This window comes from Mesitornis unicolor, unplaced genomic scaffold (assembly GCF_000695765.1).
Source record: "Mesitornis unicolor isolate BGI_N332 unplaced genomic scaffold, ASM69576v1 scaffold11339, whole genome shotgun sequence".
NCBI lineage: Eukaryota > Metazoa > Chordata > Aves > Mesitornithiformes > Mesitornithidae > Mesitornis > Mesitornis unicolor.
Window position 1 is genome coordinate 47,844 of NW_010208074.1, and position 21,757 is coordinate 69,600.

Consider the following 21,757-nt stretch of genomic DNA (forward strand, 5'->3'; position numbering starts at 1 on the left):
AAGCACTGGGTATCTAAGTTCTTGGCTTAAGCCTGGTATAAGTACACAGGCCAGTGCAGCCTAACTTTAAAATGAGCCAACCTTTCTACTGGTACCCGTAGTCCATGATTGGGGTTAGTTTTTTTCCCATGCCTGTGTGTTCCAGATGGGATGCCAAGTGAGAATTGTAGCTTCTTGGTTTTGCCTTCTTTTGTCTCTCCATTTAGAGGCTGTAAATGTGATTGCAATTAGCAACATTATTGAAAGATTGTTATCAAGTCTCATTAATTTTCCTCACAGTGTTCAAGTATTGAAGCTGTCCAGAATTTATTATGGCACTGCATGACTGCAGTTGGTACGTGATAACAGCCAGCAGATTTCAGGCAGTGTGTCAAGCACGCTTTTACTGGAGAACTTGGCTTCCTGGGGTTTAAAAGGTTGACATCTGTGACTTGGGACACTTACAGGACATGAGCCTTTCCTTTCTCTCCTAGACTTTGAGTTCAGTGAATTTTGAAATTTTCTTTGAGTCTGATGCTGTTGAAATAGCTGCAGACAGGAACGTCATGTCACTGTATCCTTCTTAAAGAAAATAAAAAATGTCAATAGAATTCTTTAAAATAAATAGAATTACTTTTTAGATATTGTTTTCCATTGTGCATGTCCTCTCTCCAATTTGAATTGAAAAAGAAACCCTCTCAAACAAAGAAACCCATACCCACCCACAAAATAATCCACTTTCTTTTCTGTTACAGAAAAATGCAAAGGGACAGGAGTTGTTTGACCAGATTGTGTATCATTTGGACCTTGTGGAAACGGATTACTTTGGCCTACAATTCATGGATGCTTCCCAGGTTACAGTAAGTATAACTTCAGTTAGTTTATGTTTTACGGAGTTTTGAGTTGCCTATTATAAATGTATTACTGGTGCAGTTTCATGGAGAGATGTGTAGGCATTAGGGGATGTACTGCTGCAACAACTGACATCATGTTTTGTTCTAGCACATAAGGCCAAATCCTCTAAATGAGTTGTGATATTTTATATGATATGCACCTTACATGATTGCACATAAGTTAAAAAGCAATAATTGTGGGTAAAAAAAACCCAACTTGCTTTATGTTTAGTAGGCTCATGACCTACCTAAAATGGGTTAAATCTAATACTAACCTAAAATGGGTTAAATCTCTTGCAAGCAAGGATTTCTCATAACTCCTGTCTTTGCTGCTCCATGCGCAGATTATGTTGCTCTGTAGATTTATTTTCATTTGCAGTAGAGAAAAAAATTTCCTTCTCTCCCCTATCCAATGACCTCCATCATCTACAGGTAAAAGGAGAAAAGAAATGTATTTATAGTTGCAGGTAGATAGATATATTAGTAACATAAGTTCAGAAGACTGTAATCTTGTGGTTAAGCTGTATTGCTACATATTTCATCTTCTCCTTTGTCTGCACACCTCATGTGCAGAGGTATTTATACGACAGTAACCTGGGTTGTGGATAGAGAATATACAGACTTGGAAAATAAATGTTTGCTTCTAGATTATCTGGTCAGTGTGTAAATGCTTTTTCCATAAAACCACAGATGTATTCTGTGCTGTTAGAATAAAATTACGGTAACATGTAGATGCAATATTGACTTCTTGTGAAAAGTAGGTTCTAACTTTATAATCTCAGATTCTCAGCTTTGTTCTCTAGCAAGTGTGGGTCAATGTGATGAGGTCAGATCAGTGTTTTACCAGCTCCACTGCGATCTGTGTTTTACCAATTACATTAAACAACAGACATGAAACCTGTCTGGATATTATAATGACTTGATATTGAGAAAGGGAATCTGTGCTTTTGGGGAAGTGAAAGCTGGTATTATCTATTCAAACATTATCCTAACATCCCCAGTTAAATTAAGGGTATGTATTTATCACTGAAAAATGATATTTGAATGAAGTATGTCCATAACAGATTTGGGGTTTTTATGAAGTTTAGTGTGTGTTCCTGATAGAGTCTCTATTATGTAAATTGTCTCCTTTTATGATGGGCCTGATCGTAAGGATACAGCTAATCGAGCAGAGCCTGCTTGTAATAGGAAAAACAGATTATATTGTCACTGCTTGTCAAATCAAGTAATTTGGAACTTGATAGCTAGGAGTAGTTACCTAGCAAGCAGTTCTGTAATATTTTGAAAGAAGGGAAGCAGAAAGGTAGAGTGAAACATCCTTTCCTAGTAAGAAATTAAGCACATCAGGAGCAGAAGACCTGGCTGAGGCAGCAGAGAATGCTCATTTTCTTGTATATTTGCAAAACTGAAGGACACTCTTGAATGGTAAAAAAGATGAAGCAGAGATGCAAGCCAAGTAAATTTTCCATAGGTAGCTTGATCCCTTGTGTTAGGACAAAATGTGCCTACGTGTAGAAGTGTTTTAGCTTGCTTTTTATGTTCTTTCTTTCCTCTGTATTGAGGCAGTAAGTATGGAAGTAAGTCATGGCACCTACAGTTACAAGAGTGATAAGGGCTATGGACAGCTTCTGGGGGGCCTAAAAAAGCCAATACTGGTTGCAGGTCTTTGGTAGTAGGCTCATGGCTTCCTGCATTAAGGGGAGCATTGAGGGCAGAGTTCTTCACCTTCACTGGAGTGCAAGGCTGAAAGCTCTTATTTTGTTGTTTGGGGTTTTTTTTTGTCTGGCTCAAGCTAGGCAAAGTAGAGCATAGAGAGCTTCAAAGCAGAAACTTTTAACTTCCCCAACACCCTGTGCAAAAAGATTCCATGCTCCAACAGCTTTCCTTGGTCTGTTTTGAACTTGTGACCCACTCATTTGATTTGCATAACAATTAATGCATAGCCTCCATGTGCTTCTGCTTAGTGCCAGCCCAGGCACACAGTAGCAATTGCGGGATTGGGAGATTAAAGTTGTGTAAACTCCTTGAGGCTCTAAACCTTTGTCTTTATTATGTATTGTTAAGTGCTAAACATCTCTAAGCCACCTTTATAAGTAAGAGAGCACGAAACAGTCTTTGAATAGTGGAGATTGCTTCTGTGTGTTTCAAGGCCAACGGCTTTTGAGTGCTCTGTGTTTCTTGCAGTCCTGTAACTTTGCCAAAGAGTTGGGACAAGCAGTGTTGACAGCTGTGATTTAGAAATGAAAATCATTATTAAAACTTACCTGCTTTGAAGCGGGGGGAATCAAACTTTTTTTGAATAGCTTATTTTTAATACACACCCCCCCCCAAAAAAAATAAAAATTAAATACAACCAAAAACCACGAAGTTGTGAAATGCAGAATGTCAGCAGTAAGGCAGAAAATACTGTAAAGCCTATTCAGTGAGCCTATTCAACATCATTTTGTATCTTGTGCTCTTTGAAGATATCCATGAATAGATTGATGTAGACAGTCATCTAGTAGGGTAGTCTAAAGCAAAACTTTGTGTACTGTTGTATTTTAAGTTATCCTATATTAACTCCAGAAGCAGAATTACTCAGGGGTTGAGAGGTTAAGTATTGTTGGTGTGTGGGAGAACTTGGTCTGATGGAGAACCTTTACCTCATAATTGAGGTTTAAAAAGCAGCACAGGTATATTGCTTGCTGATGTTCAGCACCTTGACTAATAAAAATGTATAGCTTGTAATGAGGAATAAAACTGCATCCTACTATATGCTACTGTAGTAGCATTATGATAGCTTTGGACCAACTCTTTTTTTTTTTCCTTCTACGAGACTTAGTAAAAACCTTTTGCAGCTGTTCTAGTGGTGGTTCTTTCATCGTTGCCATTCTTTAATTTCTATTTTTGTGTATGTTGTATAATGTGCATAATGTAGTAGTACAGTGGGACATGTATATACTTAATAAATAATTATGCATATATATATATATATATATACATGCTCAGAAGCTTTTTGTGCCATCAAAAAAGTTTGGAAACCACTGCTCTAGGACAGCTCGAGTGAACCTGGGAACATTTTAAGGCTGTTCAAACGATTCCATCATTTTGTAATAAAAGCTCTGCTCTTCTTTTCTGTTCCTTCTGTTTGTGGAAGGGAGGAAGGAGAGAAAGAGAGAGAGAGAAATGAGGAATGAATGAAGGAAATGAGAATCAAAGACATAATTTCTTGTTCAGCTGTTGCAGAACTTCAACAGGGAGGTAGTGCTTGGGATGATTGAGGAGTGTCACTTACGTAGGAGGTCTCTGCAGTGGTTTAGAGGAAATGTAAAGCTTATTGGCTTTTTAATTACTTTTATTATGGTGTTTGTATTATAGCAAAATAGGAAGCCTTTGGAAATAGCACTAATATCTTACGAGACCATACTATTGAAATTGAGTTGCCGTGAGGATGTACTTTATTGGTCTTTGCAGAAACTGGTCACGTGCAGTGTATTTTATGGTTGGTTTGGGTACTTGACATTATTTTAGGCTGCCAGTAGCTCGCATTCTGTCTCTTATTCCATATTATTGTAAGAATGATGGTTTACAGCTCCTTATGAGCTGCAACGTATTATAGAATTCTCTCAGAACGTCGATCTCTCCATTACTGCAGTTGCATTCTTTGTTCCAGTTGTCTGACGTGTGATAGCAGAACATGGATACCTTCCCAGCACCCCCTTTTTTAGGAGAGTTCAGAACAGGATCACCCATGTTGATTTTCTTGGAATTTGCTTCTGTTTCCCTCATGATTTTGTTTCTGATCACAAGAACAATTATAGAGTAATTGAGGAGGAAGAAGATTTAAGATAATATTTAATTTTTATTTTTTATTTTTTTTTACAAATGAGCTGCTATATAGTCCTTGAGGTGTGAAAGTTCAGTTGGGAATGCACAGAAGCAAAAGAATTAAAATACCACTTTTCTTAGATGCATCTTGTTTGATCCTTTAAGTCCTTTATGTCTGATCTCTAATGTTGCAAAGGCCCCTTGTCTTAGACAAAGTCTGTATAGAACAACCTTTGCCAGCTGGGTAAAATACATTGCACTCTGAAGGCAGTTCTGAGGATGTGTACATGTACCCATTGTATCTGGCATGTTGGGAAGCACTGGATTTTCAGTGCTTCTGTGCAAGGACATCCTGTGCATCCTGCAGGTGCCTATGGCTATGATGGGGATCAAGGCTCCCTGTGGAGATAAGAGCCAGGCCGACCTGCAATGACTTGTCCTTGCAAGCTGCTTTTTCATCTGAACTTCTTGCTATAAACCAACTCCTAGATTGAGTTCTGGTTCATTTGTTGTGAGAGATGAGAAGATGGTGGAGGAAGGAGATGGAGAAGACCGTGTAGAAATAAAAGTAGGGTTTTGTGAAAGCAGTATTTCAAGTACAAAAATAAAAGGAAAAAAGGGGGCAAGAACTGCATTACCCAGACTGGGCCTAACCAGCAGCAATGTGCCAGGACCCACTGATCCTGACACTGAGATCCTCACCTGTATGGGAGGTGGCCTTGTGGCCAGGTTTTTCTGAGAGGGTCAGGATCCTGTATGCTTCACAACAAAGGTTTTCATCAATGCAGTATTGAGGATGTGATGTGAAGCAAACTAGACAACAAAGAGTAATATCTGAATGCCTCTGTTTTCTCTGCATATCCTGAACTAAACTCCTGGCTGTTTCAGCAGGTATTGCATCAGGGTATTGGAGGGACTTGGTGCTTCATGACTGCCTCTGCTGCATCTGAATTTTCTTTTAAGGGCTCATTGTCATTCAAATCAAGAATTATTTCAACTGCTTGCTTTTGATGTTACCACTGTGATTTCTTAAGGGTGTTGAGGGACATGGAAAAATGAACAACTCAAACCAGTCAATTAACCTTAGAGTGTGATATCTGAGAGTCTTTTTCCTTATGTATTACTTCATACTGTAATAATAAGTGCTCATTAAGCAGAGCAAAATAGGGACAAGCCTTGTTGTTCAATATATTAAATGTTGGGAGGAAGGGAGGCTGGTAAATATTTTGATAATGCAAAAGGTTTCCTTTTCTGCTTCTGGTAGATACATTCCATTTCCCTGTGAATAAACTGTGAAATTCATCCATGACTGTTTCCCTTTCCTGAATCTCTCTTGTTTCTCTGGATGCTGAGCTATTTGAGACTGTGGTTGTTGCAGGATGTGTCTCTGGATTGTGCTCTAAAGCAACAAATATCAGTCACAGCTGGAGGTCCCAAGAGCTATACAGGTAACAGTATTCTGTAGTACTCAGTGCTCCAGTTACTTATAGTGACAACAGCAGCTGAGAGAAAGGAGTGAGAATAGGAGAAACAACTCTGCAAACACCAAGATCAGTGAAGAAGGAGAGGGAGGAGGTGCTCCAGGTGGTGGAGCAGAGATTCCCCTGTAGCCGGTGGGACAAGACCATGGTGAGTAGGGTTGTCCCCCTGCAGCCCATAGAGGTCCGCAATGGAGCAGGTATCCACCATGCAGCTCGTGGATGACCCCACACTGGAGCAGGTGGATGGGCTCAAAGGAGGCTGTGAGCCAATGGAGAACACACACTGAAGCAGGCTTCTTGCAGAACCTGTAACCCATGGAGAAAAGAGCCCATGCTAGAGCAGGTTTTCTGGCAGGAATTGTGACCCGGACAAGGGACCCATGCTGGAGCAGTCTGTTCCTGAAGGGCTGTACCTTGTGGAAGGGACCCATGCTTGTGGAGGACTGTCTGTTGTGGGAGGGACCTCATACAGGAGCAGGGGAAGAGTGTGAGGAGGAAAGAGCATTGGAGATAATGTGTGATGAACTGACCACAACACACACTTCCTGTTTCCCTGATAGAGAAATCAGGAATGAAGTTGGGCCTGGGAAGAAGGGAGGAATGGGGCAAAGGTGTTTGAAGATTTGTTCTTATTTCTCATTATCCTACTCCAATTTGATTGGTAGTAAGTTAAATAAATTTCCCTGAGTTGAGTCTGTTTTGCCTATGACAGTAATTGCTGGGTGATCTCTCTGTCTTTATCTTGGGAAAGACTATCGCCATATTGACTTCCCTTGTCTAGTTTAGGAGAGGGAGTGATAGAGGAGCTTGGTGGGCTCCTGGTGGCCAGCCGAGGTCAAACCACCATACCAAAGCACAAGCTGGATCTCTAAGTTCCTGGTTGATCTGTTGCCATGGAGGATTTGGCTTCATCTTCAGTCACCCCTTGGGTAGGCTTCTTGCACTCAGACTGAAAAACACCCACCTCCAGGCCCCAAGGACCTCAGTGGCCCCCTGAGAGTCTCATCCTGTCACCTTGGTGCCGCAGCCCAATGAATGCCAGGCACTCTCCTCCCTTCTCCCTTGGGGCTCAGCCTGTAGTTGGAGAGTGCTGTAATTGTCCATGTTGATCTCACAAATCCTTATTTAAATAATTTCTCCAGCAAGTTTAGAAATGCCTTTCTGTGTCCCAGCTCTCGCTCGCTCTCTCTGCAGTTTGGAGTCATGAGTCACACTACAGAGGTGCATTGTGTCCTATCATGCTGCTTCCTATTGAAAATACTAACCAGTATCACCTCTGGTGTTCATTAAATCCTGAGTTGTATCTGTGTAATTTTTCCAAAAGCAGTTTTATCTGCATCTACATTTTCAAGAGGAACATAACTTTCTAGGATGGATCAAAGAAACTTCTATATGAGTGTAAAGAACAGGCTTCTCGTTGTTTTAAGCTCTGGGCTCTTGGGAGCTTGTACTGTTTCTAAGTATATGCTTGCGTAGTCCCTGAGTTTCTACGTGACCCCAATTCTCCTTTGGTTTTCTGTTACTTCCATGATAATATAGTGACCTTCAGAAGAGAAGAGGAAAGAGCTCTTTCTCCTTTGTTACTTTTAACTGTGGGTAGGGTTTTTATTGACTTGTTTTTTGGTGATTCTTTCCTCCCATGTGTTATGTATGTTTTAATCCTCTCTGCTTTAGAAGGCCATGTGGCTGATGGCAGACAGCTTCAGGTGCCTAAGAAATCAGACAGCAAGAAGACAGTTGTGAAGATAATTGACTTTTGGTTTTAAAGATGCCAGCTGTTGTTTAGCACACCTTCTTTTCTGAACCTAAGCATTTAACACAGTTCTCCTTCCTGCACCTCTAGTTAAGGCTTGAGAAATAATTTAATTAATATTTTTGAGAGACCAAAAAAAACTTGCAGTAAGAATGGGCTTTCTCTTACTGATAGTGATGTATATAAATAAGCCTAAGGGCAAACAGTGTATTCAAGACATTCTTCATGCATTTTAAACTAGCAAAGCAAGCCAGCCAAAAAGGGTCAAATGTTTTTTTCATTTTCATGTCACCTTTGAGGGCTGTATAGATCAAGACAAGGATTTTTCATTCTTTTAGGAAGCAAATGGAGAGGCAGTAGAATTTGCAAAGCTCAGGTGTGTGATGGGTTTATGTCAACCAGTGGTAATGCACATTTCAGTCTTCATTTGGCAGTCATTGTGGTCCTTATGTAGGCTGCTCCAGTAGCTATAGTTCGTTGGATATATCTTGACACACAGACATCTTTCCCTATTTTGGCTATTTTGAGTTGATATTGGTTGCTACTACTTACAAAGTGTTAAGGTACTTGCGTTTTCCTCTTCAGTTAGATTAAGTGAGTGATCAACAGGAGGGCATGCTGAGATAAATATGTGCTTCCAGTATTTTAAGAAATCTTTTTTTAAAATGGTGTTTATTTCATGTGGAATTAATTGGTGTGTTTACAACACGTGAATCCCAAAACAAGTGTCTACTGGTTTATTTCAGTTGATACCATAGGAAACATCATTTATTTGGCAAAGCAAATAAATTATCCTGAGATTAAACAGGAATAAATAGAAGTTAATCCAGCATGCGCACTTCCAGTTTGCCTGACAGAACTAAAGGAGCAACCTCACTGCTCTCTGTAGCTTGCTGAGGCAGGGAAGCAGAGAGGGAGATGCGGAGCTCTTCTTCCTATATCCAGTGACAGGATGCATGGGAATGGTTCAATGCTGGCCCTGGGAACTCTGGGCCTATAATACTGCCAGTCCATGTCCTACCTCCACATTCGTATTTCACGATTTGTGTGGTGACCACATCACACACAGTCACGATGTGCAGTGTGGGATGGGAGTAAAACGGCAGCTCATTTGTGCTTCTGAAGTGAGATGAGTTTAGTGCTTGCTGTGTTTTATCTCCTGGAGCAGTCTGTCCCTGGCTGCTCGGTTGCAGAGAGTAAAAGATGGTTTCCTGTCCAGGCTTCAGTCTTGTTTAATGCTCTGAGCAAGTAGTTCCTAGAGTATTGTTAGTAATTTTTAAACCTTCTTTGAAGTATTTACACTTCTGAATAATCAGTTTGAAACTGGCTGTTATTTGAGTTTTGATATGCATAGAACACCACATTCCAAAATTGGGACTACCAGCTGTTATCTCAATGGGAATTATTTTAGTTCAGGTTGTGCGGTATTTATTTCTGAACATGGTACTAACATGAACCACAGATTAAGTTATTGGAAGATTTTTGCCTATAGTATAGATGTTATTCTTGTTTGGTTTTATTTAATGTGAAGCTAAACTTTCCTTTTAATGGAATCAGTATATTTGTCTTTGAGTGGTTTATCTTTAGACAAAATAAATATTGAGACACATTTTTGTAGCTAGATATTTTAAGCATAAAAAATTAATTTGTCCTGGATGTGTGAAGGCAATGGATTTGTATAATTTCAGTTAAAAAAGCAAAGTTTCAAGTTGGTATTTTTTTCCTTATTAACAATTTGAAATTTCACAAAGCTTCTGTGAACTGCTGTGGTTTCTGTCGCGATTCTTCATAAGAGAGCAAAATAGAGACAGAATAAATCACTTGCAGCTCTAAGGAATGCATTTGCATGAGTTGTTACAATGTTTTATTTCCATTCTCAGAGAGTTCTCAGATTTTAAGGATGGCTTCCTTGGCAGCCTCACCTAAGGGAGTCTAGCAAGTCTCTTGCAAATAAAAGCACCTTCAGAATAATTGTTCCATTTCTTTTTCTCTCTCCTTTTTTTGTGAGATTTATTTACCCCAGGGGACCTAAGTTGTCAGACTTTCAATCTATACCCTCCTATACCTGTGATAAATAAAGTTTTGCTTTGATTTAGGACATAATTAGTAAATGAATACCAGCATTCCTATCCAACAAATAATGTTTCATGTGTATTTAGCCATAGTATCATGGTGTTAGTGGAATGATAAATAGCCATTCAGAGATTCTCCTTTTTCTGAAAGCATGAATGCTTTAATGGGAAAGGGTTTTTTTTCTCCTAAGATTTTGTTCCATAGTACCTAGTTTATATTTTTACATATAATATACATCAAGATAGAAAAACATGTATTTCAAGGAAACCCACATACTGTTTTGTTATGTTGTGTGACAGGAGCAGTTACATGTGGTTGCTTCAAATGAGATTGCAGCCTTGTGTAGAACATAGCCTAGATTTAAGCTAAATTTACACCAGAGTGTTTATTGCTACTTTTCTGTAGATGCAACTTGCATTTGCTTTGCTAGGAAACATACTTTTTGTCATCATAGTTGCATCTATTCGAGGTTTTTTGCTGTGAGTTTAAAAAGGGGAGGGGATTACGCATCAGTCTTTCCCAAATGCTTTTAGTAGGGGTTAAGTCTTCATTCTTATCTTGAAAAAACTTGGCTATGGAGCAGTGGAAGGCAGGGCAGTACAGGATCTGGGGGATTTCCATCAAACAGAGGAGTTGAAAATGGAATGAAACCAAGGGGTTTGGCCTGCTGTCCTCAGGGGCACTTGGGCCACAGTTAAACCTGGAGACAAAAGGGTGTTTTCCTTACACACCGTTGCTTTGTGGCTTTGGATTTTGGGGTTTCCTCTCTGGAAGAGTGTAAATTCGCTGGCAGTACTGATGCATTTATAAGTCAAGCATTCCCCCATGAAAGAAGGTAAGTTAATAAATGTGCAAATAAACAATTTTACAAATGTGTAGAAGTTTAGCAAATAAATATGGCAATATTTCCTTTTAAGAATTTTTATCTGTTAAATTTTACTGTAACTAGTTTATTGTGTCAACAAAATCTTGAAGTGGAACTGCTTTTAGACATGGATTTTCTTTTTTTTAGCACTGGTTGGACCATTCAAAATTCATTAAGAAGCAAATAAAAAGTAAGTACCATATCTCTGCCTGTTTATTTTGTTACTTAAGAATTTGAACTTACAGTATTTGAGCATGATTGTGAATGTATAAATATGGCCTTTAATGGAATAAATATTTCTCAGAAAATAGATTTAATTTAATGATTAATTGGCTGACTATATTGTGTCTAAATGCAGGAGCACTCATAAGCAATAGACCAGCCTTCAGTAGCCCTAGTTAGCATCTTGTTTGTCTGAGCCAGAGTAGGTTGCCAGGTAATTTCAGTGTGATCTGTGAAATCAAGTTGCCTGGACACAGATCATGGTTTCTGTCACTGCTTTTGATCCAGAACAGATTTCACGTGTTTTTTGTTTTGGTTTTGGTTTGGCTTTTTTCAAAGAGGAAATGGAAAAATATTTTGTCGTGTAACAGTTAACCTCTTTCTTTGTATATTATAAATAAAACTAGTAGAAATACATGCTGTTTCATCAAAGGAAGTTTTGAGTAGAGGGGCTGGGTTTGGCACTGAGTTGTTTGTGGAAATTGGTTAAGGCAGGCAAGTTGCTCTTGGATCTCTAATAATAATCTAGTTGCAGGCTTGGGCACAGTACAGCATCAGCACTAGCATGTTTTGTTAATACACTGCAGTTGGCAACAGCAATGGGCCAGCTGATAATATTGCTTCTGTGTGATTAAAATACAGTGTTTTGCAAGGAAATTGTTGACCCTCTTGCAGGACCTCAGAGATGGGTTGTGATTGCTTCAGTGGTGCTTTGGCTTTCTTTCTGATAAGTATCCAAATATCTAGACTATTTTTGTTGTAAATGGTGGTGGAGGAGGAGTTCTTCAAAGGCCTGTAGCACAGTTTACTTCCACTCACTGTGTGTGGGTGTCCATGTGCTAGAATGGGTGGTAAATAGAGCTGCTATGGGTAAGGTTTTGGTGGTTGGATTTCTCTCACCTTTTCATCACATCACAGACTGCTTTACCTTGAGTGACTATTTCAGGTGCACTTTCTGTGATAGGTTTGTCCTTTTCTTGGTCTGTCTTAAAATGTGGGAAATCAACAATTCTGTAACACCTTCAGCCAGTTTAGTTGCGCTGTTCTGTCTGTGTTTAATCCGTGAAGGACATGTTTTAAAAAGAAATTGGCCAAGCCCTGCCCTGAGGAATGCCAAAGTGGGAAGCAGTTTGATGAGTTTGTAAAGGTCTGTTTCACAACAGGATACTTTTATTTACTTGGCATTCAGCGGGTACTTTGAGAAGAGCTCCTCCTTCATGATGAATGTTGCTCACTGCTCCTTTTTTCCCCCAGCAGTGGGCAGGTAAGAGTCATTATCTCGCTGATGCAGACCTTACCAGTGGTGCCTAACTGTCAGCCTAAGGTACTACAACCTATCTCCTAGGAGCTATCCTTGGAGACAGTGTCAAAGCTCTAATTATTAGAGCTTTGGCAGCATGTCTAGTAGGAATAGATCATTAATAGGCACTTGTACACTCTGCTGATGTGGTGTTACACAAGACCTTAGAAAGGTGTCAGAGAGAGTCATTTTTCCAGCAGGTTGTTGGTCTGGAAGATGAGGCTTAGATAAGGTTGCATTGGTCACAATCTCATGGTAGCTGGGGAACATTTTATTATCTGTGTTACATAGAAAGTCAATCCCGATTGTTCACCTCCTGGCATTAGAAAGCAACAATTCTTGTAACTCCACTTTGTGGAATGTGTTCGCTTTCTGTGTTCACGGGTGCCTTCCAGAGTCCTCTCCAGCACTTTTTGCCTTATTTATCTTACTTTTTCTCATTCACATGTATCAATCAAAAGTCGATCTGTTGGGCAGGGTTTTTTGGAGTTGTGTTTGTATCTGGTAACAAGAAGCATCACCCTCTCCCTCCAATCTCCCCCTGCCCCTGGCTACAGGCGATGTACCTGGAGCTGGCTGTCCTTCACAGTGTGCTGCAGGGCACACCTCTTTCAACAAAAGTGTGTTTGCCAATTGAACTATTGCTTGATTAATGTAATGACTAGAGTATCATAAAGTATGATAAGTCTATTTTTTTTATTTCATGCATTTTTAAATTTTAAAAACATGAAATATTTGCTGCTTTGAAGAATTGGAAAAACATACTTCATTTTGGGTTTCTTGGGTTGTGGGGTGGTGGCTGTTGTTCTCCCTTAGCAGAACCGCAGCTAGTGTAAACTTTTCTCATTTAAAATCTCTACATATACAGTTGGACCTCCGTACACGTTGCATTTTCGAATTAAGTACTATTCATCAGAACCGAACAACCTTCATGAGGAGTTTACAAGGTAGGAACTATTCATGGTTAACTGAGTGATTGATTGGCAGAGGGGTGAATAAGACATCTGAGGTACTAAGGGTACTGTAAACAGGTGATTTGAGCAGTTATTTTGGCTGACTCTAACAGCAGGAAAACAGCTACAGAGAGACATCATCTTTGTTATTTGCTGCCAGAAAATATCCATGAGTATCTCCAAGTGTGTTAGTCTGTAGGAGATGCTGTGTTCTGGTGCTTTGAAGCTAGCAATGAAAGGCAGCATTGGGTGGGGAGAGCTGCAGCTGGGAGGCAACTGCACTTTACACCAGTGACACCTGCCATACCTCTGAGGGGATTTTCCATCAGGTCCTGCTAAAACACCAATGCTCTGCCTTGTCCTCCTTGCTCTGAGACTTGGGGGTGATTTAATAAAGGTACAAAAGCCACAGAATGACAGGGAGAATAGACAAATTGAGTTTGTTGGTTGATTGAATCTCCTCCACTTCCCCATGAGTTATCTGTGATGCAAAAGGTGTAAAGACTGCATTGTACAAAGTCACCTTAGAATACCTGGAGGTCTTTTGTTTCAGTCTGGAGGACTATGCCTTGCTGGATCTGTAGCACCCTGCTGTGATCTAGAGGATATTCTGAAAATTGGGAAAGGAGCAGGTGGAGGAAAAGGCTTTGCTTACCTTTTGTACCTGCCAGTTTTCTGCTGCCTTTGTATAATAATCATATTTCCTATTGTCATCTTATATTTCTGTTTGTTTAACTCTGTTTCTCACAGTAGGGCGCTTTCTGTGTCTTCTAGTTTGCTTGGCAATAATCAGTGTGCTTCCAATCAGCCTAAGGTGTTTAAAGATTGTTGTTGTAGTTCATGTGCATGTGATGTTTACATTAAACTTATGTCTGCAGGCATATGTTAAACATCTCCTTTCCTATCTACTGTGTTGACTGTATATTTTATTTTTCCACTCCCTGAGACAAGATGAAATAGCTAATTATCACTACCTTATGAGACTGACATGGAGGTTTTAATACCATTATGAATTTAGTGCAGCAGTGGTAATTCAGTGAAAAGGGCATATTCCTATACAGTGTATAATTAGCCTGTATAACTCCCCGCCACTTAAGTAATTGAGTATAAGATATTAGGGAATGCAAAAACCTTGATGATTTTGGGGCATCTCTAATGAGAAAATGCAGTTAAATTTGTAGAAATAATACATCATTTCTGAAAATTGATGTAAGTCTTCATACATCAGGGTGCATGTTTGACAAGTATTATATTTCCCCTGTGGACAAATTATTCCATTACTGTCTACCACAAGACTTCTTGCTTAATCCTCTGAAGCATATGATCCTAGTCACTGTGAGATGTGGGTTTCTGAGCTATGTGATCATTGCTGTGATCGAGTAAGACGTTTCCTCCAAAAGTATTAACCTCTGATGCTTTGTGGTCTAATTATTGCTGAAAGGTGGCATTTCAGAAGACTTTTAATTAGAAAAACACTTTAGTCAGCTAAATTTTCAGTGTTATGAAAAATTATTTTTTAATTATAAACTTGACAGAAGACCACTGTGAAACTACAGGAGGAAAAGGAAAATGAGCTGGAAATTTATTTTGTAGTGAACAGATAGTTGCATTTTTCTTTTTTTGTTGAGGAAAGTAATTTTGAATGTTGCTGGTTTTGGTTTTTTTTTTTAAGAATCTTTATGCTGGCTGGATCATATTTTTCATGTAGCATGTTGAGTAAAAAGTAAAGATTAAGAACTATATACTCAGAATTATTCCAAGCAGAAATGGAATGGGAGTAAGAGGAGGAAGAAAAATTATCATTAACAGTAACCATGAAATGGCCTGGTTGGGGGAGTGTTCAAAATTCTATGTGGAGACCTGTTTTCTGGTATACTCCAGTTAATAGTGAAGCTTTTAAACATCAGATTCTCATACTAGCACAGTAATGGAGAAGTGCTGAAACCCTTTACCCACTGTCCTCTTCCAATTTAAAAACACAGTTGAAATTAATTGCATTTTCTGTCACTTTTAAAGGACCTGATTAGGCAGTTTAGTTAGAAAAACAGAGGAACATGTCCGTACATGTATGTTGTGGGAGATTTTCCAAGGTATTTTGCTGATTTAGGGTATCAAGAAGAGAGGTGCTGATGGTCATCAGTCTGCAATGCAGAGGAGGAGCAAGAGTAAGCCCTACCATCCAGAGCAGAGCTGCAGCTGGTAGAAGCACCACCTAGATTTTTCTTGCAAATTTGGGAGAGTTCATGGGGTTGTGAATCATCAAGAGAAAACAGTAAGAATAGGGAAATATACTTTTCTACCCTTAATATTTGCGTGCAAATGCCCAGGTTTGGTAGGCAAGTCAGGTGTTAGCCAAGTACGTGAATCAGAGCTGTGACACAGGGCTAATGTGGATAGATGTGATTCTGCTTTAGTGTATCATGAGAAGTGTTTTTAATCTTCCTTTTCATTTCTGCTTTCCTATCTGATTCCAATTATTCATCCTTCTCCATATTCATATCCTCTGTGATGAAAAACACTTTCTACAATCCTTTGTAAAGATAGGAGAGATTTACATTTGTGTTTACCGAGTTGACTCTCTGTAGTGCTTGATGCTTTCTTTTCTTGAGTCGCTCACCATTGCAAGCCTTGCCTCACAGTGTCCAGAGCAGTGCAGAGCCTGCCCATGCTATCCTGTCCTCTACAGAGCTCTTGCGTGACCTGGGGCACCTCTGCATGCCTCAGACCCCAGCTCTGAGCGGCTGTGAAACACGGAGCATGCCTAGAACTGAAGATTAGCAAGTGCTTAAAATACTGCTACAGTTTTTTAGGAATTTAGGCTGTAAATTCCTACTTGGCCCCCTAAGTAAATGGGTAGGCTATATTCAGTTCAGGTTTCTTTTATTCAGAATTTTTCTGCTATTTTCCATCTGAGCTTTTCCTTTTGCCCTCTTTGGACTCTTCTGGTGTTCTGTATTTAAGAAGGCAGCTGTGAAGTCTTTATCTACGTTTTGTCTCTAGATCCTGTAGTTCAATTCTTGCTTGAATTAGACAAGACCAGTTCAGGAGCATGTTGGAGTGTCAGTAGCATTTAGATTGTTGTGGTGTATGCTCAGGTAGAGCACATCCCTAAACAGCAAGGCCTTGGACAATGTCCTGAACACAGCCAATAGGTGAAAAATGTTCTCCTCTTTTTTGTTTCAGTGAAAGCTATGGGAACTTTAAAGGTAGATCTGAGTGATTGAAAAGGCCCTTTTTTAACAGCAAGTTAATGAAAATGTTGGGACTACTCAGTGAATTGGGATATTTTTCCAGCCATTTGGGTTAGAAGATGACATTATATATACTTTTGACTTTCTGAATTTTTGTTTGTCAGGTACCTGTTTGTATTACAGCTTCGGCAAGACATTCTTTCAGGGAAGTAAGTACCTCTTTGCACTAGCAACTGTAATTTAAAGTATTTATAATAGTTAATCTCTTAGTGATTTAAAATTTTTCTTTAGCTGCGTGATCATTTTAATTCTTTATGGTATTTGTGCACAGATTATAAACATGGTTTACAGGTCCACGTGCATTTTTTTCCCCTTAAAGTAGAGATCTGGCTTTGTGTGCACCACGACCTATATTATTGACAAATAGAATAGATAAAGACCATTGTGGATTGACCAGGTGGTGGAAATGTATAAAGAGAGCGAAGATTGTCCTGATTTTTGTGACTTTAAAATGTAACTTGGGCTTGCCATATTTTTCAGTAAGTTGGTAAAATAGAGGAGGAAAAGATGATGAAGTGCAACACTTTCTGTACAATTCAACCTTGCAAAAATGTTTTATGTGTTTATAGTGTCATCCTGGCCTATAAATTCACACCTGCTTTATCTTTTTAATTACAAAACTAAAAAGCCTCCAAGCTACATGTTCTAAAATGTTGGGGAAAAAATTCTTTCGTAGTCAATTTAATGTTGTCTCTATTAATTCAAGCTTGTTTCATGGTGGAGCGTATAATGTGTTTAATGCTAATGTGAATGTATCAAATTAGGAAATAATCATATACCAAAAAAATTAATTGTAGATATTTTGTATCATTAATAGCTTGTGGAAGTGAATGTTTCCATTTCAAATATCGGACTACTTTTTAGCTTTATTGCAAGAGGAACTCACTGAGGAAAAAAGACATGATTTTTATAGCTTGGCTTTTTTTCTTTTTAAGACTGAAATGCCCGTATGAAACTGCTGTTGAACTAGCAGCTCTGTGTCTTCAAGGTATGCAGTCTTTTCAAAGTCTTAATGTATTAAAACAGTCGCCTACTAGTTTCTTTTCACTCTTCGATACTAATGGTTTCTCATTGATTGTATATAAATGGCATTTCTTTACCTGAGAAGAATTTTAAGGAGATCACTGCCCTGCCTTCCCTGCATTCATAACTTCTGAAGTACATTAGACAGCATTGGCACACTTGCCAAGGGACTGACCAGGGAAGAAGGACCCCAACTAGTTCCCCGCAGAGGGGGAAGCTGTGGGGTGTGTGCAGTGTTACCTCTTCAGCACAGGCTGTGTGACGGGTCCCTGCGGGTGTAGCTTTGAACATGGGCTGCCTGGCCAGGGCTTGGGAGAAGGAGCCTCCACGGTGTGAGATGGGAGAGGGCAGGATGGAGAGGGGGTGTAGGTACTGAGGAGCAGAGAGTTACCTGGAAAGCTGAGAACTGAGATTACTTCTGTGTCAGGAGCAACGGTTACAAGATTAAAAAAAAACCCCAGGACAGTAGGATTCATTAGTATACTGTAGAAAAAAGTATTTTTTATTTTTTATTGCTGTGAATACATTAATACAAATACTCACTTCAGTTTGTTTTGCTGATAGGAAGGAAACTTGTGTAATGAAGCTTAAATCAAGTTTTTAGTTTTTTTAATTATCCTTTTTAAATGAGCAAAATTAATTAAAATGAAAAATACTTTCTGTTCTGCTGATGGTTGGCAATGGCACATGGAATACTTAGGCAATAGGAATACTCTTAGTTTAATACAGGAATGGAGATAACTCAGTGATTCTAGATGGACTTGACAGTCAAAACTGAAATTTCAGTTCCAAACAGCAGCAGGTGTAAATCTTAAGACCACGGGTTATTTCTCAGTTTCCATTTGCACCAGTGTGGCACAGCTCTGATGATTAGGTGTGCAAAGAACTGCTTCAGGCAAATTCCATTTGTCTTCTTGAGATGGAGAAAATCTGAAGCCCCTGTTTGATTCATTACTTCCATCTTCACAGATAAAAACACTGGTACCCTCACCCCTGGTCTAAGCAAGGAGTGCCAAGAAAAGAGTTGATGCCTCAACGCTTTGAGTAGTAACTGACACCTGTGATGACTATGCAAGTGTAATACAATAGCCATCCATCATGTTTATAATGTCTCCAACTAGGTACCAAAACTATAACTTCTTGACACTGTCTGTGGGAGCATACTTAAATTGTGGTGGCATTTTTATACTTTTCTGCCATCTTTTTTTCAGTTTCACTTTTTCACTGTTTTGACATCGTGGCAGTAAGTTTCTCCAAAATTATTTTAGTATTACAACTCATTTATCTCTGCTGGCATATGCTATAATTAGCATTTTTTATAATGTTTCTTATATTTTCTTGACATTGGAAGCTTTTCGCTAGGCAGAAGAGTTTAAAGAAATGTCAAAAGAATATTCCCTCCTCAGTAGGATACATGTACTCTATGAAATCCAAATCTTGCTCCTCAGTGTTGCTTTTCTAAGACTGAGGAAGAAGTTTTACAAGGCTATTTAGGAGTTGATGCTCTAACCCTCTAAAAGGCCTTTTCTTTTTACAGGGCAGCATTAAACTTCATACAATTTCTTTATCAAGGAAGCGTTTCTGTTACAGTAATTCTTTCTTTCTTTCTAACAGCAGTTTCCAAGGCAGACATTTTTTTCAAACATAAAATGTAGATTTGTTGTCAGTCCTGTGAAGAAACCTCTGTAGCAAATAACATTGACCTGCAGTATGGAGTAACTTGTGAAGCAGATACATAATCTTATGCTTTGCTCAAGGATTATCTGCAGAAGGGCTGTAATCAAACTTGAATCATCACGACTAGCATAAGTCTTTTACTACCTCATTAGACTTGTGTGTCTTTCGTATTTAACCAGGTATACTTTTGAAACTACTAATTAAACTGAAACGAAATACTTTTTCTCAGCTCTCCAGTTTTCAGTCCTAATCATAAGACATCTTAATGGAATAGTGCAAACTTTTTTTTCCTTGTGTGAAAGAATCAGCAACATATTTACAGATAAACACATTTTTGCAGTTTTTGAAAATTTACTAGGAAACTTCCTTTTAAAAATGTTCCCCACTTTGTGCAGTTTCTTATTAAAGAACACGGATAATGTCTATCAATGTGTTATGTAACACCCCTCAATCTACCCTCCCCACAAAAAGAAGACCAGAGAAGGGGCATTCCAAAGCACAACACTTTGTCATAAAACCACAAATGAAGAGATGGGTCTTCTGCTGTGCCCTTGTGTTGAAAAATATTAGTGCTGCTGAGCCATTCAGGGAACGTAATTCCACAAGGAAAGATACCAGTGAGAGCATCCTGGTATGGGGCCCATGCTTCTCCCCTCTTCCACTGCCCTTCTACCCTGTGCAAGGAGCTGGTGAGACTCTTGCTGGCTCTTACTCCTAAGGTTTCTCAGAGATCAAAATGATGGCATTCTCTGTTTGCCTGAAAGGGAATAATCAGTGAATGCAGCTATTGAGAAACAAGGGTGATATCTTTCTTGTACTTAATACTTCTGCCCTAGCTTCTCGTCTCTCTTTTGTCTTATGCGCTCGTGATTCTTCTCATCCTTATGCATCCTCTTTACAGCACAGTCAGCCTTCATTCCCGCCTTTTCTGTCAGTTGACTAGTAGAGAAATCTCCTGTGTTTTTCCTAGATGGTTGTCAACACATCAAACTTCAGTTTCTTTCTCTTTTTTTCTCTGACGTCCTCCTTTTTAATGTTTGTTGTGGCTCCCTCTTCTATTCTGGAGATGGGACTGCCAGTAATTCTTAGCAACATCTGTGTTAAAAAGGCTTCTGACTTAGATGAGATGGCACAAGAGCTGAGATACCTCTGTTAAAGGAAAAGACATATAGATAAGAATGGTGTAACTCACCATGGAAGATGACTGTTAAAGAGAAAAACTGTGTGCGAAGCAGCAGTTAGAAATGAAGATCAATGAGCTTGATCTGTTTACTGTCCTCAGGAGTGCTAAGTGCTTGAGTGAAACTCAAGTGCTCAAAACCACCTAGTAGATGTATCAGTCAAAAGACTGCATTTTGAGTGTAGCTTCCTATGTCCTAATGTATCCTGCTAGGTATTTTTGAAGACCGAGTGTGAATTAAGTTTTTGCAACTGTTACGTGTAAAACTGAAGCAATTAAACTGTTTTCTTCAAGGGATTTCATTTTCCTCTACTTTTTAAAAAATTGTTTTTAGTAGTAATAGTAGTAGTAGTCAAGAAACACCAACTGACAAAGGCCTGGTTTGGGATCACATCATAGGTGAGGTGACACGTCGTGTTGCTAAAGGATGTATTTGCCACTGATGTTTGTCTCGCAGTCCAAGGCAGTGACACTGCAGCCTCTTTGCACAGCTGAGAGGCCCCAGGAGCAAAGCAAGTCACAGGCACAAGACAGTTAAGAGCGTAAGTCACAAGGGTTCTGCTCCTGGAAAAGAAGATACCCAGCCTTAAGTAAATAAGTAGAAAGTGACATCTCAGTTATGTTAATGCTTCAGCATTCCTTTCTTTAAACATGAGTTACTCTGAATGTTACACCACCACTGTGGTTTTACAGACAGACAAACAAAACCTCCAACAACTCTACCTCTGGTTTCTTGAGACTAGGTATTACCTTCATGTTTTGACATGAACAGTAACGTACCAAAGCATGCAATAGAATGGGAAGTGTTTTGGAATGAGAAGTATGACCTCATTGCAATGAGAAGAAGTTTCAAAGTAACCTCTTCTGGAACAGTAGTGCCTTGACTTTTGTTTTTAATAGAAATTTTATTTCCTTTAAATACTTTAAAATCCAGAGAAGTTTAGTTAGTTGGGTTTAGTTACAACATTCTTGAATGTCAGAATTCTGTGCCATAACTGTACACTGCTGCTGCAAATGCATTTTTCTGACTTTTGCTGTAAAATTCGATTCGAGTTGTGAGGGGTTAACTTGCAACATCATCACAAGTGTATTCTTCAAACTATCATTGTCTTTGGGGAGATTATAGAATTAAATGTTTCTAGTCATCCCATGATCTTTGGTTTTAACTTTTGAATTGATTGATTGCAGCTGAGCTGGGAGAGTGTGAGCACCCAGAGCACACACCAGAACTCGTGTCTGAATTCAGGTTTGCACCAAACCAGACCGAAGCAATGGAATTTGACATTTTTCAGAAATGGAA

General features: G+C 39.1%; 1 protein-coding gene across 1 annotated transcript in view; it reads left to right on the forward strand.

Annotated features, from left to right (window-relative positions):
• Positions 1 to 734: 734 nt before the first annotated feature.
• The window catches only part of LOC104546861 (band 4.1-like protein 4B), a gene marked incomplete at both ends in the record, with an annotated part of 61,400 nt that continues 40,377 nt past the window's right edge, over positions 735 to 21,757 (forward strand). Inside the window, 6 exons of the mRNA XM_010192360.1 lie at positions 735 to 839; positions 10,999 to 11,041; positions 13,242 to 13,320; positions 16,682 to 16,726; positions 17,513 to 17,565; positions 21,646 to 21,756. Coding sequence (XP_010190662.1) covers positions 735 to 839; positions 10,999 to 11,041; positions 13,242 to 13,320; positions 16,682 to 16,726; positions 17,513 to 17,565; positions 21,646 to 21,756 — 436 coding nt within the window. The remainder of the gene's footprint in view (positions 840 to 10,998; positions 11,042 to 13,241; positions 13,321 to 16,681; positions 16,727 to 17,512; positions 17,566 to 21,645; position 21,757) is intronic.